This window comes from Thunnus albacares, chromosome 17 (genome assembly GCF_914725855.1).
Source record: "Thunnus albacares chromosome 17, fThuAlb1.1, whole genome shotgun sequence".
Lineage (NCBI taxonomy): Eukaryota > Metazoa > Chordata > Actinopteri > Scombriformes > Scombridae > Thunnus > Thunnus albacares.
Window position 1 is genome coordinate 11,407,501 of NC_058122.1, and position 27,171 is coordinate 11,434,671.

Here is a 27,171-nt window from a genome sequence, read left to right on the forward strand (position 1 = left end):
ATTTTCTTGGGGCACGTGGCGGCAAAGTGATGAAGGGGGTGCAGGAGAGGACAGGAATCATGGGCTGGTGAAACAGAGAACAGGGAGATTTCAGGCGAGACATTACTGGGATGGCAGGAGACGGGAGAATATTCACACATACGTATGAACTAAGATTCAGAAGTCACTGTTATAAAAGCTACTGTCACTGCAATTGCTGCAGCACTAGTGTTTTGCCTAAAATAATATTTTTCAAAGAATTCCTCATCTTGTATTTAATAAATAATATCAGCATCAGTAGGTTATGCCGGACTATAAAAAATACCACTGACTGTATTTATATGCACCTAAAAACTGACGACTGCTTGTCATCAAGTTAGAGACACAAGATGTTTACATGTGTTGCATTTAATTACTCTAAAATGCCAGAGTGCAGATGTTTTGGTCAGTAATTCTATATATAATAACTGTCATAACAAAGGTAGACTTTGCAGAACACATATTGAAGTTGTTCTTCCTGTGATTGTTTCACTTGCTAATTCCAAACTTTTGCTAGCAACAGACCATCACTTTCTGACATGTTGTTACTTCCCCCCTTCATTGTCTCTTCCATATCTGAACAAATGTACACTCAAATCTTTAAAGCAGCTAGCTAGCAAGGGCTTAGATGACTAAGTTACTGGGTAGTGGTAATAGCTGTGTTAAATGAGTAGCTCAACATTTTTGCTGAGTTAGATTAGATGAGTGAGATAAATATGAAGCTGGAGCCAGCAGCTGGTTAGCTTAGCTTAGCATAAAGACTTGAAACAGGGGGAAACAGCTAGCCTGGCTCTGTCCAAAGATAACAAAATCCACCTACCAACACCTGCAGAACTCACTTATTTACATATTATGCCTCCAAAAAGACAGAGGGGGTTTTAGGAGGGATTTATTTGCCTGACTGTTACCTGGGGGCAGTTGCCAGGCAACCAGCGGAGACTCAAAGAGGTAACTGCTTCCACCCAAAAAATAGTTCAACTCATACCAACTCTCATGCAATGGTGAACTGTCTTTAATTCACTTTGATTTTTGTTGAAACAAACGTGATATATTGTGTACCTTTATCAAGAAAAAATCAAGTTTTCTGTTTACTTTCTCAAATTTAGATTAATAGTGAAATGTGAGAATAATTACTACAGTGCATGTAAACGCACTGTGCACACATTCCAACCTTGATGTAACCTTCAAGCCTCAGTGTAGCATCTAGGGGGGTCCTCGCCTGCATGGTGTCACATTCTCAAACCTCCCTGAAAGAACACCGAAATTCTGCCATTGTGTCATAGCTGCCTGCCCACATGCCCGCTGCACTATTTATACCAGAGGAGCACAACTGCTGCTATAGGTACAGTTACAGTGGGGCACTTCAAACCCCAGCTGCCCTGCCTCAGCTAATAATACAATGCAGAATACACATTGCCTACACACACACACACACACACACACACACACACACACACACACACACACACACACACACACTACTGCTTGCTCTGCTGCTACTTTTGGCCTTCACCATCCTCCCTCAAAGTGCTTCCTGTATCTATCACAGTGATGAGCAGCCACAGACAGCCAGCCATGACGTGCCCACCTCCCACACTGAACCGCCTGCCAACAAGCCCTCACACACACACACACACACACACACACACACGCTGGTTACGTCACGACTGAACCTGTCTCCATCCCAGCTCCAAATCATTACGCACATAATCGTTTTATGGGGAAGTACAATGTGGAATATAACTGCAGTGTGTTTGTGAATGCATTTAAAAAAGTCCAAGAGTACAAAAAAAGAGAAAACAATTCACAAAGTAGAAGTGTCTGGAGTTTTTATTTGACTTCTTAGACTTTAATGAGCCTCCCAAGACACAATTTTGAAAACATATTTTATATCTTGAAATGGTAATGCAATGTGTGTATAGTCAGACACAATTTTTTGTATTTGTATTTGTTGTCTGTTAGTATTTTCTGTCTGTTTAAAACATTTTTCATCTGTAGGTACATGTGTCTGTCATGTGCATTTTAAAGTCAATGTATGATATGTTTATGTTGACATTAATACTGTTAAGGAGACCATGAAATGTTTCTAAAATGTAAAGGAGCATTTCATTTCTTTGTAAATGGGTACACCGTAGTCCACTGAAAATAAATGTACTTTTATATTCCATATTTTATAGTGTGGTGAAAATATATATATGTTTATATATACGGATCATACTGTATATAAGAACTAAAAGTTATAGTTTTTCCAAGTTTTTGAGAAGACAAAACAATTCAGTCACAATGTTTATTCAGAAAACATATTTGCATTTTACATCTGATTCGTGAACTAAATGCTGTAATAATCATTTCATTTTGGGGCTGATTATAAACAGACTACAGAACAGTGAGGGGTCAACAGTCAAGGATGTCCTGTTGTAAGAATACACTATCCTCTCTCTTGTCCATCTCATCCCTGGACACTTAAATGTGCTTAAGACAACAACCACAACAGAAAACCTGACATGTCAACCCTCTTATTAACAACAGACAGCACCTTGAAAACATAAACCTCTGACTCTTGCCAGCTGGTGTGACACAAGCAGTTAATCAAAGTCACAATAAGGTTTGCTGAGTGAATCATTCACTGATGGAGGGATAATGTCAGTCTAATAAAACACCTGGAAAATCTATGTTACAGTTAAGGAAATTTTACTTCTTTGTCCGTTAAGCAGATTAATCATGTTATTATGTGACAGGTTTGACAAGTATCAGATCATTGACTAGAATTGCCTTTACATTTGCTTTTATTTCAGGAAATTGTTCATTTTGCAATCAAATCCTGTAAATCTATTAAAAGTTTAAACATTTATTTCCTGCAAAATTAGAAAACTGTATTTAAAACATTGAGGAAGTGTCCTTTTGAATTAAAATCTCACCTCAAACACTTCCACCTCAAATCAAAATGACTTTACAAGCATAACACACACCTAATCATTCTTTCCAAGTAATGATCCCAAACGAGTGTTTCAAGAATCGCCTTCTCATTGTGTGTGTGTGTGTGTGTGTGTGTGTGTGTGTGTGTGTGTGTGTGTGTGTGTGTGTGTGTGTGTGTGTGTGTGTGCCTCTGCTCGGGCGGTGCAGCATTATCACTGCTGTGTTTTATTAGCATTAGAGCACAGTGCTTAGAATGAGCCGCAGTAACCTGATCCCAAAGGGAGATTGAGCTAAATGTCAGTGAGCCACCTTGAGCTTTGCACCACTACGGCCGGCCCACAACGGCACCGCAGGTCAGAGGGGAGACACACACGGCGGAGCAGCTTAAACACAAACTGTAGCCTGGAGGGAGAGAGGAAGACAGATAGAGAGAAGTAAAAACAGAGAGAGATATATAGTGAGACTGCAGAGAGATGAAATGAGGAATGAAGGATGTCACTTGTTTTACTTTATGGTTCTGACAAATTTTACCAGTTGTTTCACAGAAAAGCAATATGTGCAAGAAGATGGATATCAATATACACATATCAGCTGTGATTTTCTCTTCATTTATTGAAGAAAAAGTATTATACATTGGTTGTTTAAAAAGTATTACATATTTGCAATACATCTGCTGAAATATGAAGCATTAAAGGCCCAATTGGTCATTGCTTGACCATATAAATCAATTCTCTGCTTTGAGAATGCACACAGAGGTGCAGACCAGTGTGAGCTTCAATGTAAGTCTATCAAAATGAAAAGACATTGCACAACTCTCCAGCACACCACGCTGTATCCACCAAATGTCTCTGTCTGTTTCCTGTATATGAAATTAATTGATTCATCATGTGACTGATAAATCGCTATAAGCAACATGTATACAAAACATTAGAATCAACCACTTCTTCAGAATGATTGTGTATCACATCAGATATCACATATCAGATGGATATTCAACTTTTTCACTCACTGAAAAGATGACTGTAAGATTACATGTTCTGGATTTATGGTCATCAATATTTCTCTTTTGATTATTGTATCGATTAAGAGTAGTGATATTTTGTATAGTCATTTGGAATTATGATGTTTTGTGTATGTTTTATACTAAAGTGTCAGTCACATTATGAATCATTTAAATGTGTATAATTATTATAAGTTCATCACATTACACTTATAACCAAAACTTACAGATAAAAACTTTCATTTTGTGTTTTGCTTTGCCAATTTTAATTGAAGATATAAGAAGTTACTGATGTAAACAAACCTTTAGCATCATAAAAACATTCATAACTTAGATTTATGTGTTGCTTTAAAGACTTGCCAGTCAGTTTGGTGATATAACACCTTTGCACCTTTTCTTTATACCTTTAACAAAAACACAAACATGCATTATAATAACCTCTGGTCCTGTCATATGATGTAAAACAATGGGACAAAACGTGACATGACAGGAGAGTACAGGATGTTAGAGTACATGCTAGAATATCACATCAGATTTAGTGGTGTAAGGCCTTGACACGACTTACTGAAGTATAATATCACATCACACGTCAAGTCGTATAAAAAAACCATAAAACTAAATGGTGTTGCACGTCATGTCATCCAACAATATCAGCATCACGGTCACAGTCTACGTGTTTACACAAGAACAGCTGTTTAAAGTTTCTAAACCGATAATTAGCAGCTACTAATAGTTGCTTCTTTTTTCATACATTATCAACAGCCTGCCTCTCCCAAACTATGAAGCTAACATGCTTTCCGCAGCAATAAATGGGGCTTAAGTGAACTGAACTCACATGCTGTTCATAGATCCTAAAAGCCTCCCTCTCCCTCTCCCTCCCTATGGTTCTCTCCTTCACCCAAGCTCCTCTCTCCTCTTCTCTTTCCTCCTGCTTCGTGTCTGCACGCGTGTGATTATGACGGCATAACTCTAACCATATCACCATCAGGGCACTGGAGAGGAGAAAGAGTAGAGTTGGAGAGTTCCTTCTGTCCCATCACTACTTCATCTTAACATCACTGCTTTTGTTTTTCCTCTGATAGCACACATGGACATTTATGACATTAAAAGAGTTACAAACTGCACCAGAAAAACCAGAAGTGAAGGGTTTTATTCCCAAAAGACATCTTATTTTGCTCTTAACACCCCAACACATGGACACCTTTCAAAACCTTGCATGTTTTTTTGTTCTATGTCCCCAAATATGTGCACACACATGCACAAAATAATACTCTGTCATGTGTCCATCAATGTCCCCTACCTCTCATTCAGAAAGTGTCACTGTTACATTGCCCCAGCTCACTGTCCTGACCATGCATGTTCTCTTATGCACATCTTATTTCCAGCTTGCCAGGCAGTGGACCTCCTCTGCAGTTGTTGCCCTCTCCCACCTCCCCTCAGCCTATTCTTTACCACAGGGCCATCCCTGCCCACCTATTTGTGAGGCTCTCGGCCAATGAGGAGCGAGTGCATGGTGAGCAAGCACCAATGAGGCCGCTTTTTCATCTGTATAAAACTTTTCAGGAAAGTTTGCCGGGTTGCACTTTCTGTCAGTCCAGGGCTCCGAGAGGAGAGCAACAGCCCAGAGAGAGAGAGAGAGAGAGAGAGAGGGGCTAGAGAGAGAGCAAGTGTGAACGCAGGGGGTTGCCAGTTCTTAATCCCGGTCCACACTTCAAGAAAGTGGTGGGTGATAATTCAGCTTTCAGTTGTCCAATTGTTTTAACTTTCAGTGTGAGGCCAGCTCAGACTAATGTGTTTCTGTGTTTTTGCTTTATCCCCTTTGTCCTGAAGCCTCTCCGTTTCAGCGAGGATGGAGAACGCACACATCAAAGAGTCAGAGGAGGTTCTGTCCTACTTCGGCGTCACCGAAGAGACGGGCCTCTCGCCTGAGCAGGTCAAGAAGAACCTGGACAAGTACGGCTACAACGGTGAGGAGAGAGAGAGAGAGAGAGAGAGAGAGACAGAGACAGAGAGAGAGAAAGAGGTGGATGGATGGATGATCACAAAGGAGCATTTTGGATGGAGCATTAAAGAGTGGAAGGAAAGAGTGATGATGGTGAAAGTGGCTGAGGGATCGCAGGATGGGAAGGTCCTGGAGGAGGAAGACACGTGGATGAGTTAAATTGATTTAGGTTGGAGGAGAGATGGGAAGACAGAGAGACAGAGACACAGAGCACCTGAGAGGTTTAGTGAGATAGAATGACACAAACAGACTCTGAGGGAAGAAGGATGAGAAGGTGAAGGAGGAGGCGTAGTGGGAGTTGATGGCTGACAGATGAACTGGCACTGAGTGTGACTTTGTGATGGTCTAATTAAGGGAAGCTATCTGAATGACACAATGGGGGAGTGATGTTTCTGCAGCAGGTGCATCAGAGTTTCAGGTTTCTGAGGATAGCTACAGTAAAGATTATTTATTTTAATTGTGAGTGATTTAAAGAGCGAAAGTTCATTCTTTATTTTGAGGCTGTGATATGTGGTTGAAAGCTCCTGAAAAAGCCAGGAAGTGGACTTTGATCCTGGTACTTGTGCTAATTACAGTAATACAGACAACACATTAAATCCCTGCATCCTTTACTGTAGGCCCTTTTTCCACAGCAGAGAGTTGAACCTGTCATGGCAGGAAAAGCACAGGTGTAACTAACAACATTAATGATACCTCTGTTTCATTGAAGTGAGTAAGTCGCGACCCTGGAGCCGGGACACCTACATGGAACAGAGCCATGGTTAATGTTATTAATGACACCTGTGCTTTTCCCTCTGTGACACAACTAAACGTCTACTGTGAAAAGGTCAATATGGGGAAACAAAAGCTCGCTTGACATGAGCATCTTACACAGTAAACATTAAAAATGGCCTTTATGAGCTTTTTTTTCCTTTTAAGCTGCAGTATTGATTCAGTAATTCATGCTCAACCAGGGCACAGTGACTCTGTATTTGGTGTATCACAGCTGACAAATGGATGGTGACAGAGAAACAACAAACAAGAGTAACAGAGTAATTAAGGTCACTGTAAAGGTCAGATACTAAAGCCACTATATTTATGTCAAACCAGGATGAGAAGGCCCTGAAACTAAGTGTTTATTCACTTGACATGAATTAATCACTTATTCTAGGATGGATGCTGCAGGATAGATAAGATTTAAAAAATTAAAATTCATATATAGAAAGTATTGTCAACAGGTTGTTATAGCCTTGGGAGTGGAATAGATTATTGTTCTGTAATGCAAAATTCAGTTAACTGTGTGTTTTGATTCATAAAAAGTGTAAAAACTGTGTTAGCCTTACTGAACACAATGCATTAAATGTGGCGTGTAGTTAAGCTGTGCTAATAACTTCTGTCTCTCCTCACCCACAGAGCTGCCAGCAGAGGAGGGTGAGTCCACTTTAAATACCTGCTTTTCAATCATTCATGTTTAAATCACACATCCCGTTGATCAAAGTGCATCTTTTAACTCCTGCACCGCACGGACGCACCTGTTCCTCTCACTTCCTGTGATGACAAGTCACACAGTCGTTTGTTTTCCACCAGTGTACCACTGGCTCGGAGATAGATAGTGACCTAAACAACTGATGATATGTTCACACCACACACCCAAGTCCATTCATATTCTGTGGGATGTGATGGAGATAATATGATAATATCTCAATGAAATCTCCTTCCTGCCTTGATTCATACATTTGTTCTTTTAAAACCTTCAGCAGTAGCCATCCAAAGGCTACCAGCAGCTAAACCAAAACTAGCATTTGTTTTTGATCTGCTTATATACAGAATAATGCACCAATGCTTTTACAGCTGGCAGTCAATATGACAACTAGTGGTAAGAGAGCTTGAACATCATATTATATCATTTAGTGGAGCGATATATAAATAAACTTTAAGTGATGTTGTGGAAACATATGCTCAGCTTTATCACAATCAATGCTCAACTCATATGATCACACGTTCTTCAATACTGTATGTGATTTAGTTTGGGGTTTTTTTTGTTGTTGTTCTTTTTTATCAGGAAAGACTATCTGGGAGCTGGTTGTAGAGCAGTTTGAGGACCTGTTGGTCAGAATCTTACTGCTGGCCGCCTGCATCTCTTTTGTGAGTTTTACTTTCCCTTCACATAATACGGTGCATTTGTGTTTGTAATACTCAGTGAGTACTGTTTTTTCACATATTATCATAAAGATAAGAGTTTGTAAAGTGATGGAGATTTTAGAGATTTTAAGGAGCATAATGATGGAGAAACAGATCAAGTGTTTGCTCCACTTTGGATAAAGGTGTTGCATCTTTGATATTTGGTCCATTTTCAACTACAACTTACACATGTAAATACATGTACTCATGTACATGTATGACAACAATCTGACATCTTTATCTCGAGGAGTGCAAGAGTCCAAGTCACTTACAAACATCTTTCAGTTGGTGTGAAGTGCTTGGCAATGGTGAAAAAAAAGCCAAGAGAAGAAGTAGAGAAGACATTTTCTGAAATCTCTTAAGTTAATGTTCATATATGTCTCATTATTTTCTCCTCCAGATCGTTGTCTAATTTTCTCATCTGCAACAAATAAATGAGAGATAACTGACAGAGATTCAAGCCCTCAATGTAAGCCATAAACATTACTTTTGCCAGGGTTATAGATTTGATCATTTCATCAGAGAAATTCAAACTATGCATATAGCAAGAAATTGACCAATGAGAGGGTGGCATCAAGAATTACTCCCACGTTCTACAAGTTTCACCAAATAGTTATGTTTAGATGTAAGTGAATGTTTGACTCAGGACAGAAGAAAAAAGTCATATATCAAAGTCATCACAAATAAGGAGATTTCTTGTCCCTGCAAATAAAACTGAAACAAATTAATAGGAATAAATAGTACAAAATTGGCGATTACAGAAATGCACGTTTGTAAATAAAATAAATGACAATAAATAAACTGGCAGTGAAGTAAGAATGTGCTGCAGTCCTCAGCGATGAGCTCTGAGCTGCATCTTTTCTAACCCCTTGCTTGTTTGCTTTGTGATCACACTTGAACAAACACAGCATGTACATCACTGAGTTATTAAATTACATTTGGACCCATGTCCTCACTCTCATTTACACAAGGAATCCCTCTCTTGCCCTCCTCCCCTCCCTGGTGCTCTCTCCAAAACTGTTTTGTGGAGAGTAGGCTGGACACATTGTCTTAATCCTCCATCTCTGCCCTCTGGCCTCCCTGTACAGCTGTCACTATGGCCTTAGAAGGCCTGACGGCTCTGTGAGAGAGAGTGTGTGTGTGTGTGTGAAATAGAGAGAGAGCAAGAAAAAAGGGAAAGGCAGAAAGAGAATGGCTTTGTGTGTGTGCGGTTGTGTGTGCACATACGCATGGCAGGAGATTTATTTTAAGAAAGTCTCAAGCCAGGACAAGAAACTGTATCCTTGGACAAAGGTCAGGGATGGAAGGAACGAGGGATGGCTTGCGGCAGCAGGGGAGAATGAGAGACAGAGGGACGGGTGGGGGGCTGCGGGGGGAGTTGGGGATTGGGTTGCACAATGGCATTGTTTGTTACAATGACAAACGAGAGCAATAGATTCAGAGACGTATATGGTTTCTAAAAGAGAGAACACTAAATACTGCAAATACACGGCCATCCTATTCATACACACAGGAATGTCCTGCCACTGCAACGTGCTGACAGGCTCTGACTCTCATTTAGGAGATCGATTGTGTCTTTGAAGAGAGGCAGGGTGAAGACAGATCGGAGAGAGTGAGCAATAGAGCCTATTTTTGGAAAAGCGTGAGAAAAGATGCGAGCTGAAGAGCAGGCAAATGAAAAACAACAGATTACAATGATGAGTAAAAAGATGTGAAGAGCGACTCTCTTTCTTCTCTCTCTCTCTGGTTGGCTCTTTGCTTTGCTGGCCTGTAACTAATCTGTGTCAATGTCAACACGAAGCCTTTCCGAAACAGACCTGTGTGTAGTAACATGGGACTCACACCTCACAGGGGCACACACGTGTTAGACTATATAGGTTCTGGAAAAGAGTCACATGTAGAGACGTGGAGGAGAGAATTCAAACACAGGATGGCATGAGGTACAACAATGGCAAAGTTTGATCCAGTGATGTTTCATAGCAGGCATACCGTGATTTTTATGTTTGATGCTGTCCAGCAGTAAAAGGTAATACTGTCAGTCTGAGCAACAGGTGCACATCAAACATAAAGACACTTGTAGCAGCACGCAGAACATCAACAAGTAATAATGCTTTATTTTAACTCAAAATGAAAAAAGTCTGAATCATCTACTAATTAACCTCTTCAACCCTGCATGATCCACTAATGGATCCATCATTATAAATGAAGCAGTGATGAAATCTACAGTACTTTAAAGATAACAAATACTGTACATGTATATCAAAGGATGCATAAAGCACGTATAATATTTCAGTGTTATAAAATGGTGCCACTATTTAAAAAAAAACATGGGATTCTTAGGACTGAATATTTTACCAAGTGTAAACATATTACAGCTGCAACTAATGATTATTTCCTTTACAGTATATTCATTTTTTGAATAAGAGGATAATTGTTGAGTCTATAAAATGTCAGAAAACAGTGAAAAATGCTCATCACAAGTTCCTTGAGGCCTAAATTGCTTGTTTTATAACAGTGCAAAACATTATTCAACTTACAATTATAAAAAAAAAAAAAACTAGAAAAGCTGCAAATCCTCACATTGAGAAACTGTGTAATCTAATCTATTAATTGGCTAAATAATTAATTGACTAATCATTTCAGGAGTACATCATAAAGCATCAAAGAAGTGTTGGGACTTACAGGTAAACATGTGATGTTGTCCCAGAGCGTGTAAAAGTTGTTTTTTTTTCTAACTTAATTGGTAATTAAGGGGAAAATCAGAGTTTAAGGGGTTTAAGTGGCTCTCTCATCATACCTCAGCATAATACATTACATAAGGTGAAGCTAGGCAAACAACTAATTTAGTGCAAAATCAATTAACTGATTACCAGAAATTCAACCACCAACAGTTTTAATAATTGATTATTAATTGTTGTATAAATTGTTTATCAAGATCAAATATTGTCTAGTTCCAGCTTCTCAGATGTGAAGTTTTGCTGTTTTTCTCTGTTTTATATCATTGTAAATGAATTATCTTTGGGTTTTGGACTGCTGCTTGAACAAAACCAAGGCGTCACCTTTGGCAAAATTGTAACTTTTTCACTTTTTTTTGATATTTTATAGACCTAACAATATAATGAGTAACATAATGATTCATCGATCAGTTGGGAACAAATAATTAACACTTTAAGCTCCAAACTAATACTGTCTCTAACTCTCTCTCTCTCTCTCAGGTGCTGGCTTGGTTCGAGGAAGGCGAGGAAACTGTCACCGCCTTTGTAGAGCCCTTCGTCATCCTCCTCATCCTCATTGCAAATGCTATCGTTGGAGTGTGGCAGGTCAGTGAGCACGCACATACACACACACACACACACACACACACACACACACACACATGCACAGGAACAATTGCAATCACAAGGACACATACCTGCCACTGAATGCAGTCTTTTACACACACCCAAATAGACTCTTATACTTAGTAACAGTCACACACAATAAATCACAGACAGCAGGGGCCTGTTCAGGTCGCAATCCTTTGTCCTTTACGGCGAGCACACGCTCCTTCCAGAGCCGTGGCTGAGAGCTGAAAGTTCAAGGGAAGCCAGAATGAGTGGCATGACGTCAGCAGGAGGTGAAAAGGTGAAAGGTTAAGCCAACAGAGCGAGCAGAGGGGAGAGGAGGGGAGAGGCGGACTGGGAGCCGTGCTGCCTTGAAAGCTCAGAATGCACTCTGCTTCGTTACAGTCCACACTGTGCAATCCACAGTAAAAATACAGTGGGACGATCACGTTACCGCAGGCCTGTGTCTGTGTGTGTGCATGCATGGTAGAAGGGTTCATATCAACCCCGTGGCAGTCATTTGGAAACTATGCACAAGGATTCACACATGGGGGGTATGAGGGAGAACGGAGAGAGCGAGGGCGGCTGGCTAGGCTTTACACTTTGAGGCGGTCGGGGGGTAGCCTTAGAAGAAACCACAGACTGAGCTGAACGTCAGCTTGTTTTACTTCTCTGATCAACCTGTTGTTCAGCTGCAAACACACACATGGTGGCCACTAAAGATTTGTTAAATGTTAAACAAATATAACTTTAACATCCTATTACATGAGTGATGAATAGCTCTTGTATTCTTTGAGATGTTTGAACATCTGATCAAGTCTTTATTTGAATAACACTCATACAGTGTAAAAAACATTTGGTGTATAAATGGTTATGGTAACCATTTTTAAACATTTTGACCTGCACAGATTCATCTGGCATTTAGTTTTTTAATGTAATTTGTGTTTTTGAGCAAGTGTGCAGGCATCAATCTTTCTATGAATATCTTTAATGCTAAATATTAGATAGATTATAGTAAAATAAAAGTTGCAATGATCGCGCTCTCTCTCCGAAAATACAGTGCAATCAAATGCAACAATATAATAAAAATGGCATCAAATTTTACCAACTGAGGTCATTTCTGATACCAGTTGATTCAACACTGTTGGTAGTCTTGAGAAAAATGAAAATGAAAGCTTTATCAAGTTTTCTTTGTCTTCGTTTTCTTCTGTTTTTTAAATGTGTGAACAACCTTGCCTCAGCTGTACTTTGACAAAATCAAACACAATAGAATTGCCATCGTCAACAAATGGCAACTGCAGGGTGGCACAGAGCAGAACTACTTTCGGGCAGTCAACCTTTTCAGTAAAAGGGAAACATTTTTGGAATGCCCTACAAACAGAAATAAAAACTCAAACTGATCTGAAAATGTTTAAAAAGGTGAAACACTGGCTGAAACAAACACACAGATAGAGGAACAGACATACATAGACAAACATACATATTCATAAAGACTACATGTTGAAGAGTTTTTCCAAATCAAGGGTCTAAAGATAGACGGTGTCAAATCCTCTGAGACAAACTTGTCATTTTGGGACTCACAAATAAACTGACTCGACATGGTTGAATGTGTCATAACGGTGACATGTGAAATAGTGTCATATTTATATTGAACAAGTGAACACTGACACAGTTTATCTAGAGGTGGCATGACCGTATGTTTTGTTTTGTGTGTGTTTTTGCAATAGGAGCGCAACGCAGAGAGCGCCATTGAGGCTCTGAAGGAGTACGAGCCTGAGATGGGAAAGGTTTACCGGTCGGACAGGAAGAGTGTGCAGAGAATCAAGGCCAGGGAGATCGTTCCTGGTGATGTGGTGGAGGTTTCCGGTACGATTCCCTATCATGGAGAGCTTCCCTTAACAGCTTCACTTGCTGCATTTACTCAAAGTCCATTTAACCACTGAAAACCCTTAAAAACAGTTATGAAAAACCATTATATGATTTAGCTGCAACAGTTATAGAGTATATTTTGGCATCTGATTGGTTTACCCAATAAAGCAAATACAGATACTTGGAGACTCCTGAAGAACGTAATAGTCTCAGCTCACAATTAAGAACATTATAGCAAATAAGAATATATTGAAATAAGGAAGGCACTCAGGAAATCTTATAACTTTAGCATAAGACTGCTGATGCCTGATTATTTCCACATCTGTGTAGACTGGACTCATGTTGTGTCTTCACATGAGCGGTGTAATATGGGACAGGAAAAAGTATTTGTCTAGTTCTTCAAACTACACAATATGACCATATGAATTCTAGTGCATGTGCAACTTTAAAATGCATGTAATACGATTTTGCATGCAACACAGCTGAACAGAAACATTAAAAATGGAGCCACCAGTCTGCGTCAACTGTTGCCTCCAGTCAGGCAAAGAGACGAGTAAGCAAAAGAAGCAGCTGTCATTGTGATATTTTAATTCAAATATATATATTTGTAACAACTGTGATACTCATGTGTGTGAATGCCGAATCATGAGCCGTATGCGCTGCACAATGGATACTACATGCTGAATAGTACAGTATGCACTAAGAATATAAAAATATTCATGACATACATTAAGGATGTTAGCTGTGGCTCATCCAAGATTACTCAACCTTTCTGAACAGCAAGTGTTAAAGAATTCAAATCAGTTAAAAATACAGTAAAAAAGTCTGAGGGATAGTTTCAATTGAAAAAAACATCCTCTAGTAACTAAAAAATTGTTACAATTTGCTTGTTCACGTGTGTGAGTGACCAGCAGCCTGATATCTTTGTTTGACTCCTGATTTAACATGAATAAGATGTCTTATAGTTATTGGATCAGTGTCTGTTCATATGCTTCAAAAGACTCGCATGCATGTGTGTGTGCATGTACAGGGATACTGATGTCCTTGAGAATGAACATGAGCCCTTTTAAGGCAGTCACAGAAAAAGGGGGTGGAGGGAAACTGAAGGAACTTGCTGTGGGAAGAAAAAAAAACCAAGCTTGAGTATAAATACACTTAATATCGAAGGCCGGGCTCGCTCCTCGCTCTCTCCCTCTCCCTCTCTTTGCTGTACACCTGTTCTTTTCATTTCATGATCTCCCCAAGGTCTTCTCTCTCCCTCTGACTGTGGTATCAGTTTTCAATAACAACACTATCCATCCAGAGTGTTAAAACCAGTCAATCAACCCTGTTCCCCTCCCCACCCTCCATCCTGTTTTAATGCTGCAGTCAGATTGATATGAACCTGTTTGTCATGTAAAACCTTAAAGAATATGTAAGGACAAAAGACTCTGAAAGTTAATAAAGTATCTCTTTTTGTGCATTTCATTCTTTGTGTGTTTGTGTGGACACTAGTTGGTGACAAAGTGCCATCTGACATCAGGCTCATCTCCATCAAGTCAACAACCCTGCGTGTAGACCAGTCCATTCTTACTGGTAGGTCTTTAAAAAATTATGTCTTTTTTTATGTCTGCTTTCTACCCTGACCACCCCACCTGACACATCACTTGTGTCTCCTAGGTGAGTCCGTCAGTGTGATCAAACACACTGATCCCGTCCCAGACCCCCGAGCTGTCAACCAGGACAAGAAGAACATGCTGTTCTCTGTGAGTCTCTCCGTCACTCCCTGCTTCTTTTTCACTGAGAGGATGTTAAGTGCTGGCAAATCTATGTGACCCTCTCTGTTTCCTGAATCCTGCGCTTTATCGTTGCCCAACTCTTTTTTTTCCACCTGGTTGTCTTCATCAAACCTGATAAACTCAAACTTTTTCTTCTCAACCCTACAACTGCTGCCCCTTTCCCTTTCCTCCATCGGATAAACCTTTTTCATGGCAGACATTTTTTACTCATCATAGTAGAAAAAGCACAGGTGTATAACTCAGTTCAATTTAGGTGAGCCAATAAGCCATGACAGTAAGGCATACACAATACCAGGGCCACGCTGACACACCGAAATGAAATTATGTTATTAATTAAACCTGTGCTCTCCCCATTGTGACATGCAAAAACGTTTGCAATATGACACCCTTAAAAAAGACATTTCTCAATTTTTTATTCTAATATAATTAATTTTAACCATTAACCATCAGTCCAGATGGCACTTCTTCTTCCTCATCATGTTGCTAGTTCTGTGCTGCCCAAAGATATTGAAAATCTGCCGTTAATTGCACACCTGTAACTAATTAACTGAAACCACTCGAACTACTAAAACAGCTAAGTTGATAAATGTCACATTATGAAAAGCACAGCTGTAAATAATAACATTAATGATGGCTGAATTTTGTTTAGCTGCTTCAGTTTCAAGGTCCTGGTATACTGTCATGACTTACTGGGACAATTGAATATAAGTCAATGTTTTTAATGTTGTTAGTAACATCTGTGCTTTTCCTCCTACAACAAGTCTAAATATGAAAAAATCCTAGTTAGAATAATGACAGTAAGTGAACAATGACAGTATTTCACTGTTAAATACTGAAGATACACTTTTTTTGTTGCATTGGTGTGTTACTGTCATTTCATCCATGTAAGTGACATCATCATTTATAGTGATTTTTGAAGAAGTACAGAGTTTCTACATAATAAATACCTGCAAATCTTTTGTTCTATAATATCCACTTTTTGTGTCTCTAAGTTTTATGCATCATGCTAAAACAAACCTGTAACTTCTTCCTCTCTTAAAAAATTCTGCTCAGGGCACCAATATCGCTGCTGGAAAAGCTGTTGGTATTGTTGTTGCAACCGGCGTCTCCACTGAGATTGGAAAGATTCGTGACCAGATGGCTGCCACAGAGCAGGAGAAGACCCCTCTGCAGCAGAAACTGGATGAGTTTGGAGAGCAGCTCTCCAAGGTGGGAGAGGCAGATAGACAAAAAGGCTTTCTGAAACATTGCCAGTTTTTATTCATTTAGTCATGTTGTAAAAATTTCAAGACCTCGAACTGTTTTAAATGACGTCTCACACATCCCTCTGACTGCCTGGCCTCCAGGTCATCTCCCTCATTTGTGTGGCTGTGTGGATAATCAACATTGGCCATTTCAATGACCCCGTCCACGGAGGCTCCTGGTTCCGCGGTGCTATCTACTATTTCAAGATTGCTGTGGCTCTGGCTGTGGCTGCCATCCCTGAAGGTAAGCCCCTGGGATTAACTTCCATTTGGTTGCCCAAGAAGATTATCATATCTAAGATTCATCTCGTGTAGCTCGCCCATGTGACGCTGCAGCTAGCAGTCCATTGAAAATGAAATGAGGGCCATTGTCTCATGATTGATCTTTACAGTATTACACAGTATTATACTGTTTAAAAACATCATTGTGGATTTCCTAAAGGTCTGATCTGTCCAGTTTTGTTGGATCTTGTTGGATCTTGTAGGCTTAGATTTTCAAGGCAAAATTACAACAAGGACAAATAAATAAAGACACCTTCTTTGCACCACTTATCCTGGAGAGAGATTTAATGGTTTTATTGGCAGGTAAGAGAAAGCTGAACAGCCCAGACATGTATTCTTGAGGATTTCCTTCCAGCTCCTCCAGAGTGTTCTCAGGCCAGCTGGCATGTATTCTCCCTCACTGGGTCTGATCTAGCCTGGGATCTCTGCCCAGTCTGCTTTTTCTGACGTACCCCTAAGGAGGAGCATCCTCAGCAGGTGCCTGAAGCACCATATCACTCTGATCTCAACTTGTAGAAGCAGCTGCTTGTCACAGACAGAACGCTTAACAATCTTTTTTTCACTGATCTGTTTTTCTTGGTCACTACCCAACTCCAAGAATAGATAAGAGTTGGAAAGACGTTCGGCCAATAAATCAAGAGCTTGCATAGTCACTCGGCTCTGTTTTCATACTTTAATAGGAGCCTAAAATTGTCAAACTCTTCCACTTGGAAAAGCAAATCTGAACCAGGGGGACCGATTACATTTTCTGGGACAGAGCTGGAGGTGCTCAAACTCATCCCATTACACCATAGTCAGCTGCAAGCTGTGCCAATTCGCATCAGAGACCACAGTTTGATGATGCCAAAAGGACAACATCATCTGCAAACACAAATGCCACCATAATGTCACTAAACTGGACTGTCTCCAGACCTCCTACACACCTTCGTCACAGTCCAATGGCCACATCGATTGCACTTGATATTTGCCAAGAATCTGAACATAGATCTCAGAAGGACTGACTGGCTTGCAGCAGCCTCTCCCACAGGAATACCATGGACAACACAGTAGTTTGGGTGTGCTCCAATTGGCAACACTACTGGGTATCGTTTAAAAAATTACAATACCAGTACCAATACCAGTACCCTTAAAGTGATACCAATACCAATAGAGTACTTCATTCGATACCTTTTTTTTCTACTTCATTTGATACCCATCATGTGAATGGAAGCATTCAGTTGCGTAAAATGCCACCACTTCCCCCCATCCAAATGATTTTTACACGAATACATTTTGAAAGTGATTGAATTATTAAATTATTTATTTTTGTGGCATCTCAGCATGCTGAACTGCCAACTCTGTCAAATACACCACACTTGACACTTGACACACTTGCTGCAAGCAAAACCATACAAATGTTCATTTTTTTTCTAGATCTGGGTACAAAAAGGATTAAATGCAGGTATCTTTTGACTGGAGAAGTTTCGATACTACTTGGTACTGGGTTATTTCAGTACCGATACCCAGCCCTAGCTCCAACTGATGTGTTAAAGGCCCTAAAATCCAGGTGGTGTCGAACAGACATGTCATTCTTGTCACCTGGTCCATTGCCTTTAGAGGGTCCTCTTAATGTTTTGTCCACATTCCAATCTGTCCTTTCTGTAATCAGCATGATTTTGTTTTTCCTCTGTGAATCATAGGCCTGCCCGCTGTCATCACCACCTGCCTGGCTCTGGGAACACGTCGTATGGCCAAGAAGAACGCCATTGTCAGAAGCCTACCCTCTGTGGAGACCCTGGGCTGCACCTCAGTCATCTGCTCTGACAAGACCGGTACCCTGACCACCAACCAGATGTGTGTAACCAAGGTGGGTTCATACACTCAGAACAACATTCATTTTTTAGTTAAGATAGTCTGCTGGCGAATGGAAACAGAACTGATGTGTTTTTTCATCATGTTTCCACACAGATGTTCATCATCGATAAAGTGGATGGTGACAGTGTTTCCCTTGGTCAGTTTGAAATCTCTGGCTCAAAGTACACCCCTGAAGGAGACGTGTAAGTTAAAAAGTTCACACATAAACACAGTAACCCATTCCTGAACAACAATACTGACTAAATATTTTTCTACCAGAACAAGGAACGGCTCGCTTGTGAAGTGCGGCCAGTATGACGGACTGGTTGAGCTGGCTACCATCTGTGCTCTGTGCAATGACTCCTCACTGGACTACAATGAGGTCTGCAGATCATTAAAGATATTTTATGTTATTAATAATTATGTCTACATGTAACACACTGCTATGTTAACCCAAAATGTACTCACTTTCTTTTGTCCTTTCTTTCTTTCTCTCTCTATGATGCAGTCAAAGGGTATTTATGAGAAAGTGGGTGAGGCCACTGAAACAGCTCTGAGCTGTTTGGTGGAGAAGATGAACGTGTTCAATACTGAAGTGCGTGGCCTGTCCAGGGTGGAGAGGGCAAACGCTTGCTGTGTTGTAAGTTCACAAAAGATCCCTCACAGTCTGTAGTGAGACATCTCACTGAAACATGGAGGACATATCCATTTGTCTTTAAATTAAAGTGTAATCTAAGCTTTTACACTTTTAAATTCATATTTAGAGGCTTTGTTCATCTTGGCCCAATAGTGGTGCAAGACTCCAGGCTTTTCTGTCTAGTTAACCTTTTCCTGCATCTTCTGACAGGTGATTAAGCAGCTGATGAAGAAAGACTTCACACTGGAGTTCTCCAGAGACAGGAAGTCCATGTCAGTCTACTGCTCTCCTGCCAAGTCCGCCAAAGCCCCAGTTGGAAACAAGATGTTTGTCAAAGTGAGCTTGTAACACACGAAATATACAAAAAGATCTATGACAAGTCAGATTGCAGTTTGCACCCCCTCTTTAGACAATATGGAATCAATTATTTGTTATGTACAAAAGCAAATGATAATATGTCTTAAATATGTCACCAGGGTGCTCCAGAAGGTGTGATTGACCGCTGTGCATACGTCCGTGTGGGCACCACCCGTATACCCCTGACTGGCCCAGTCAAAGACCACATAATGTCAGTCATCAAGGAGTGGGGCACTGGGCGCGACACCCTCCGTTGTTTGGCGCTGGCCACCCGCGACTCACCTCTGAGGAAGGAGGAGATGAACCTGGAGGACTCTACCAAGTTCGCAGACTATGAGGTGGGTGACTGAGGACGGATAAAGACACATTGAGTCAGAAATTAGGGACACTACTATGATGACATTACACACATTTTTAAATTCTTGCATGCAAGTAGCTCCAAAGAACGCTAAACTTTTCTTCTTTTTGTCTCCAGACTGACTTGACCTTTGTGGGCTGCGTTGGCATGCTTGACCCTCCTCGTAAGGAAGTTATGAGCTCCATCGAGCTGTGCAGGGCTGCTGGCATCCGTGTCATCATGATCACTGGTCAGTATTCCTCTATTGCACTCTCTTTGTACAAGAACTCAGTCAAAGACTTATCAGAAGAAAAAAAATCTTCCTTTCTTTCTCCAGGTGACAACAAGGGCACAGCAGTGGCCATCTGCCGTCGTATCGGCATCTTCAGTGAAGATGAGGATGTCACTAACAAAGCCTTCACTGGTCGTGAGTTTGATGACCTCGCTCCATATGAGCAGAAGAATGCCGTCCGAAGGGCTTGCTGCTTTGCCAGAGTGGAGCCATCCCACAAGTCAAAGATCGTTGAGTTCCTGCAAGGTTTTGATGAGATTACTGCCATGGTAAGAAGAGGAAGAGAAGAGTTTAAGATTTTGTTGAGTTTATTGTGCTCAAAATGGAATGACATAGTTTTACTTGAAAGATAGATAGCATTTGGAAAACTTTTCTGACACTCAGGCTAATACATTATTCCTCTCTATTTTACCATTTAAAAAGACTGGTGACGGAGTGAACGATGCCCCTGCCTTGAAGAAGGCGGAGATTGGCATCGCCATGGGCTCTGGCACTGCCGTTGCCAAGTCTGCCTCTGAGATGGTCCTGGCTGACGACAACTTCTCTTCCATTGTGTCTGCTGTTGAGGAGGGCAGAGCCATTTACAACAACATGAAGCAGTTCATCCGCTACCTCATCTCCTCCAACGTAGGCGAGGTCGTCTGGTGAGTAATTGATAATTGTGTTGAAGGGGATGAGGTGTGACAACAAGTGCTTCTTATGTGAGATTTAAAGACAACATAAGACAATGTGGCAAGAAGAGGAGTCTCAAAAATGATGATAAATCATTATCAAAGAATAACGGTGGTCACAAGTGGATCCTTAAGTTGAATTAATATTTGCTTAACAACACTTTCAACAGCCTTGAAGATCAAAAATGACCAGTGAGTTTATCAGTACCTCTGACCACCACAAGGGGTCACAAGACAAAACTACAGGGTCATGAGATGATAATGGGACAGGAAAGCAGAAAAAAAAACATATTTCAGATGCACCAAATTATGTTTATTTTTTTCATCTTTTACTATCTTACTTTGCTTATATCTATCCTTTCTATTCAGGTGTCCCAGTAAACCATGACAGAGAACACCTGGACCCTGAAACTGAAGCAGCTAAATGGAATTCAGCCATTGTTAATTTTATTATTTACACCTGTGCTTTTACTACTGTGACATGAGAAACATCTTCTGTGAAAAGGGGCCTAATGCTATAGGTATAATTTTGCCCTCCCCCTTTCAACAAGACCAGTGCCAATTGATCTTTACTAAATTTGAAAACTAATAGATAAAAGGAAAATGAGACGTGAACACTGTAATCACCAATAATCTCATGTGATCATATTTGAACAGAAATACAAGCTCAAGACAAGAAGGACAAGACGAGGGATTGTGCCAAGACTAAGCAAATAATTAAATAATTATCTTTCTCATACATCTTCAGTATCTTCCTGACTGCTGCTCTGGGTCTGCCTGAGGCTCTCATCCCCGTCCAGCTGCTGTGGGTCAACCTTGTAACTGATGGGCTTCCTGCCACTGCGCTGGGCTTCAACCCCCCTGACCTGGACATCATGGGCAAAGCCCCACGATCCCCCAAAGAGCCCCTCATCTCTGGCTGGCTCTTCTTTAGATACCTGGCCATTGGAGGTACAACATATTTTGTTCTTTTCATCTGTTTTTATACGCTGAGTGCACATGAAGTCAGCATTGTGCTATCATTGGCATTGCTCTATTGGTAATCTTTCTTCATACAGAACATGAAATTTATTAACCTTTATCAACATATGGAGTACTTTCTTAAGTACTTTGATACTTTGACACTGCAGATAAATCCCTCAGGTATTTCAACATTTTCCTTTGGCATTTCTAAAATTTGATAATGTCTGCATTTAAAAGACAAGCCACATGAGACTCTGAGTGTTCATCACAACAGCATCTGTAATTTTCATCTAAATTATGTTGTTACTATGGTAACATACCAGCCTCATGCACCAAATCAACACTGACAACAATATTATCAAAACTTCTTGGGCAGCCATTGGAGGTTTAACAGCCACATGTACATTTAAGTGGATTTGAACTTTGTCAAATGGACAAATATAAGCACTGGTGGTTTTTTTAGATGAAAGCCTCCAGACTTCCTTATTTAGTGTGATAATATCTCTTCCAGGTTATGTTGGTGCTGCAACTGTTGCAGCAGCTGCCTGGTGGTTCCTGTACTGTGACGAAGGCCCAAGTGTCTCTTTCCACCAGCTGGTTAGTATTTAATACTCTGTTATTTGTGAACCTTTTCTGTATCCATCTATAGCACCATATCACACAATGGACTCCTTCCAACTGCTGTAACTTGAAACCTTTCAGCTTCTAAAAGACTAAGCCAGACTTGAGTTAATAAGGATCTATGTATCTTCCCTGTCAGACCCACTTCATGCAGTGCAGCGAGGACAACGAGGACTTTGATGGGGTCCACTGTGAGGTGTTTGAGTCCTCTCCTCCAATGACCATGGCTTTGTCTGTGTTGGTCACCATTGAGATGTGCAACGCTCTGAACAGGTTTGACTACTGTGTGAACTCACTGGGCACTGTGGGCACTAAACCTCAAGACTGTGAATGAAAAACAAGTACAGTACTTAAAAGCCCCCCTCCAGTCAAAAATGTGTTTTTCTTCTTCTTCCTTCAGTTGGATGTTTGTGCTTCACTGTGCACAATGACGCACACACATGACATAGAGTTTGGCACTAGAAGACTGATTTCACATTCATCTGCTGAAGGGGGAAAGTTTCTCTGTGTTTACTGAAAAATCTCAAGCATGATTTGTGACATCACAAGTTTGGAGCCAATTGAGGGCCAGTAAACAACAACTTACACAAATGTAATGTGGAAACTTGAAGTCTCCAGTGCACATGTATAATGAAGTAGGAGACATCTTGTATCCAGCAATTAAACTTTTGAAATGAGCAATGCTTGCATATTCATAGATTCTGGACTTTTGAGGGAGAGGGAGTAGATGTAATATTGATGTTTTAAGGATTTTTAACATGGTAACTGAACATTATTTATGGAAAAAAACATGTCAGACACAATTTATTATTCCAAGCTGAGGATTTTTACATGTCTGGAGGGGATCTTTAAGTACTTGTATGGCCACTTTATACTTCTAGACCAACAATTAAACAGGAAATATTTCTGCGTACTAAATGTGTTGCATTGTTATAGCATAAACACAGCAGTATATTAAAATTAGCTCCACTTTGAACAACTACAACAGTAAAATTCTGCTTACACATTAATTAATCAGTAATAATAACTCAGTAATAGAATATATAATACTATAACACGAACAGGGGTCATTTGTCTGCATAGAGTACTTTTTCGTATTTTAAGTACATTTAGCTAATAATACTTAGGTACTGTTACTTATTTAACATTTTTAATGCTGGACTTGTAATGGAGTATTTTCACACTGGTATTGCTACTTTTAGTCATCTTCAGTGATTCTACCTCAACAATATGCATTCAAAACAACAGGAGTTTGGTATTTCGATTAGCATGATTATACACAATTCATAACATGTGAGAAGCACATTGCTATGCAGATGAGTGCACATTATGTTGACATGAAGCAGAAGCTGAACACTTTCATGATATATTAATGTGTATGTTATAAAGTTCCCTCAGTGCTGAACTGTTTTAAGAAACCGAGTCCTTCAGTATTCAGCATCTAGTTATCATGCTTATTCTTCACACCCTTTTCTACACATTTATTTACATGCATTCACCTCAACATACAGACACTCTTTCATGTACACTCACACATTTTCAGTCTGCATTAACATAACCCTCCGCCTCCCCATCCAACCCCAACCCTCCCCCCAGCTTGTCTGAGAACCAGTCCCTGGTGCGCATGCCCCCCTGGAGCAACGGCTGGCTGGTGGCTGCCATGACCCTCTCCATGTCCCTTCACTTCATGATCATCTACGTCGACCCCCTGCCCGTGAGTCTGGCCTCCCGCACTACAGCCCTCTTCTCCAAATCAAACATCCATCCACTCCTCCCCGCACCGGCACACTCACACACCGCCTCACCAGCCTCCATGTTCTCGCTCACATTGTTGCCCAAATTACTAACAGAGGTGGCACACAATCAAACCAGCCGCTCGGCTCTGTGAGGCCTTTATGAACTCATCAAATGGTGTGAAATAATAGCTTTTCTTCATTCTTTCAGATATATTTTTTAATGTCTTGACACAATTCAAGGTGAACACGTACGGAGAATACTTTCAATGAATATTTAAAGTGACCAAACTGAAGCAATCAGATACAAACTCACAGAAGGGATTATTAATTGATCTGATTGGTCACTATTAAAACACATTCTTCCATGGAAGAAACAGACATTTATACTGATTATAATTCTTTAGAGGTATCAAATAAGGTATTCACAGCCATGTTACCATTCATGATAGTAGTGTCTATATAATTAATACGCAGCTGTTTCTTACTGGAGGTTGTACATCCAGTTTGGTGGTTGTAAGACAGTGCTGTTCTCTCTTCTCCACAGATGATCTTCAAGCTCACTCACTTGACTGTGGAGCAGTGGGTTGTGGTGGCGAAGCTCTCCTTCCCCGTCATCCTGATTGATGAGCTTCTCAAGTTTGTGGCTCGCACATATCTGGAGGGTAAGCTAAACATCTGACCATTATAACATGTATTATTAACATGTATTTCCTTTATTCTACATAATTTGAGGATTATAGTTTAAACAGTAAATACAATATAGGTCAACTTGTAAGGTAAACAGATGATAATTTTGTAATATGACATATGAACTGCACACATATGCAATTATATTTCATTTAAAAATCTTGTTCTAGTCCTCCCACTGCATTAAGAGCACCTTTAATTTAATAATGGAAACATTTTACAAGAACTGTTGAAAGTGGGAGAAACTGGGAGAGTGTGGTCCTTACAGTACATGTTGGTGTGTAATGATGAGTGATGAAGGCTCTGCTAATATCAAAGGACAAAGTTTCAGGATTTGATAATGATGTGCATCAAAACCTTGTTCTTATTGTACTTGAAATTAATATTATAAAAAATCTCCCACCATTTATAATCACATGAAATAGCAATTTCTAAGTTTCTTCTATACAGTACTAAAATATTCAATATTATGCAGCAGTATTTTGTAGTAACAATAGTTAGGGACAGCTGCTTGTGCTATAAACAAAAAAAATGTAAAAGTGTGTAAATATCCTTCTATTCATCTTCCATCTTTGACATTTCAACCTGAACTTGTGCAATCCCGGTCTCCTTTTCATTTATTTTTAAGTAAAATGTGCTCAATTAATAATTTACCTCCCACTTAAATGCCTTTTAATGTATTTTTTAACTGTTAACCTCTCTTCCGTCTTTTCTTATTCCTCACAAAAGTTTTAATTGTCTTCCACCCTCCTTTCTCTAATCTGTGTTGACTCTGATGACATTTATCTAATTTTCCTCTCCTTCCTCCCTCTGACAATCCAGTCTAAACCTGTTTCCCCCTCCTCCGTATCCCTGTAACAAAACAAGGTATTCCCCAGATTCAAGCGAAAGGTTGAAGCTCTCTGCATTGTGCATGTCTTAAAAGTTTAATGTTTGGTTTTATACAGTGTGTGTATACTGTATGTTTTTCCCGTCGTTCTGTCTTGCTAATCTTTCTGGACTAATGAACTTGGATCCTGGTCAGTTTTACTGACTGTCAGGAAATGCCAGTGGAAATCTAATAATTAATGTCAGCATCATGCATAGTATTACGTAGTTGGTATTTATTGTTTGTTATTGGAATCTTGAAAAGTCACTTTTGGTTATTGCTTGAAGTAGCTTGTTGCTCCTCTTAAAGTAGAAATAGTAAATTGCTTGTTGGCACATTCGGTGTGTGCTTGCTCTTTGACTGCAATCAAACCAATATTTTGAATTCTGTTAACGAGGTTATCCAGCAATCAAAATGTTGCTGGATTGTGTTCGATTATTTCTCTCAAAGAAAATGTGATTATGAAAAATCTACCAAGTTCTAGAAATATGTTAGCCAGGTCTGTTTGTTAGGTTTTTCCACAACTTCGATCCAGACTGAATTATCTCAACAACTATTGGATGGATTGATAGATATTAAAATTTTGTACAGATATTCACGGTCCTTAGATGACAAATCCTTATGACTTTGGTGAGCCCCAGACTTTTCCTCTAGTGCTACCATGAAGTTCACATTTATGATTTTGAGTAAAGTTTCTGGACAACTATTGGATGGATTGCCATGAAATTTCAGTTGATGTCCCTTCGCTTTTCATGTAGAGCCACCATCAGATCAAAATTTTAATCTGTCCAATACTTTGGTTTATGACCAAATACCTGCAAAACTAATGACATTCCCATCAGTCTCAGCTGTACTTTGTGTTTTGTGCTAATTAAGTAAATGTTAGCATGCTAAACTAAGATGAGAACATAGTAAACATTATCTGCCTAGCATAAGCATGTTAGCATAGTCAACAGCATTTAGCTTTGCACAGAACTGCTAACATAACCGTAGACTTCTTTTACATTCTCACACAGAAAACCTTTTAAAAATGCTTCAAACAATTTGAAGTTTCTCACTTGGCTCAGTCACAAAGTGAGGAAAAAGTTTCTATTGGGTTTGACTGGAATGTATGCAGCAAATGGTTCCCCCGTTAGCTTAATGACGTACAACTGACAAGCTTCTGTTTTTGTCCATCCAGGGAAAGTCTAGAGGCGAAATGCAACAGAGAGTGGCCGAGGCAGAGAGAGCGCTCAGACACAGAGGATGGAGAGAAAAGGCTGAGCGCTCCAACTGAGAGTGTGCCAACAGTCACTTGATATGATTAAAGCATCAAGTGACATAAATACAAAAGCAAACGCATACGCCATCTGAAAACACACCAAAAAAAAAGCTGCAAAATATTTTTTTTCTGTGTATGTACTGAAATTAATATACAATATAGGTAAGAGTTATTAAAGCTATTCTATGTTGATTCTATTCTTAAAGAATAAAGATATGTAATAAAGAAATTGTCAAACTTGGATGTCAGTGTTCAGTTTTTGTGTGTATAATTTGCTGTTAATGTTAAGCACCTCTCATGACCTTAATGCGGTCAT

At 39.9% G+C, this 27,171-nt stretch overlaps 1 protein-coding gene and 1 long non-coding RNA gene across 2 annotated transcripts in view; one reads left to right on the forward strand and one right to left on the reverse strand.

Annotated features, from left to right (window-relative positions):
• The window catches only part of LOC122966436, a 5,719-nt gene extending 285 nt beyond the window's left edge, over positions 1-5,434 (reverse strand). Inside the window, exons 1-3 of the long non-coding RNA XR_006398395.1 lie at positions 5,235-5,434; positions 3,244-3,336; positions 1-64 (exon numbers count right to left, since the gene is read on the reverse strand). The exon at positions 1-64 is cut by the window's left edge and continues 285 nt beyond it. This is a non-coding gene — a long non-coding RNA (uncharacterized LOC122966436). The remainder of the gene's footprint in view (positions 65-3,243; positions 3,337-5,234) is intronic.
• A 93-nt stretch (positions 5,435-5,527) lies between these two features.
• On the forward strand, positions 5,528-26,950 carry atp2a1 (ATPase sarcoplasmic/endoplasmic reticulum Ca2+ transporting 1). Its single transcript, XM_044330659.1, has 25 exons — positions 5,528-5,656; positions 5,765-5,901; positions 7,329-7,346; positions 7,978-8,060; positions 11,312-11,416; positions 13,147-13,285; positions 14,783-14,863; positions 14,948-15,033; positions 16,120-16,275; positions 16,413-16,554; positions 18,272-18,438; positions 18,540-18,628; positions 18,705-18,807; positions 18,934-19,065; positions 19,273-19,398; positions 19,539-19,757; positions 19,895-20,006; positions 20,094-20,317; positions 20,472-20,692; positions 21,468-21,670; positions 22,194-22,279; positions 22,443-22,576; positions 23,900-24,017; positions 24,584-24,701; positions 26,775-26,950. Exons 2-25 carry the CDS (start codon positions 5,784-5,786, stop codon positions 26,783-26,785), a joined length of 2,991 nt encoding a protein of 996 aa, XP_044186594.1. The 5' UTR covers positions 5,528-5,656; positions 5,765-5,783; the 3' UTR covers positions 26,786-26,950.
• The last annotated feature ends 221 nt before the right edge of the window (positions 26,951-27,171 follow it).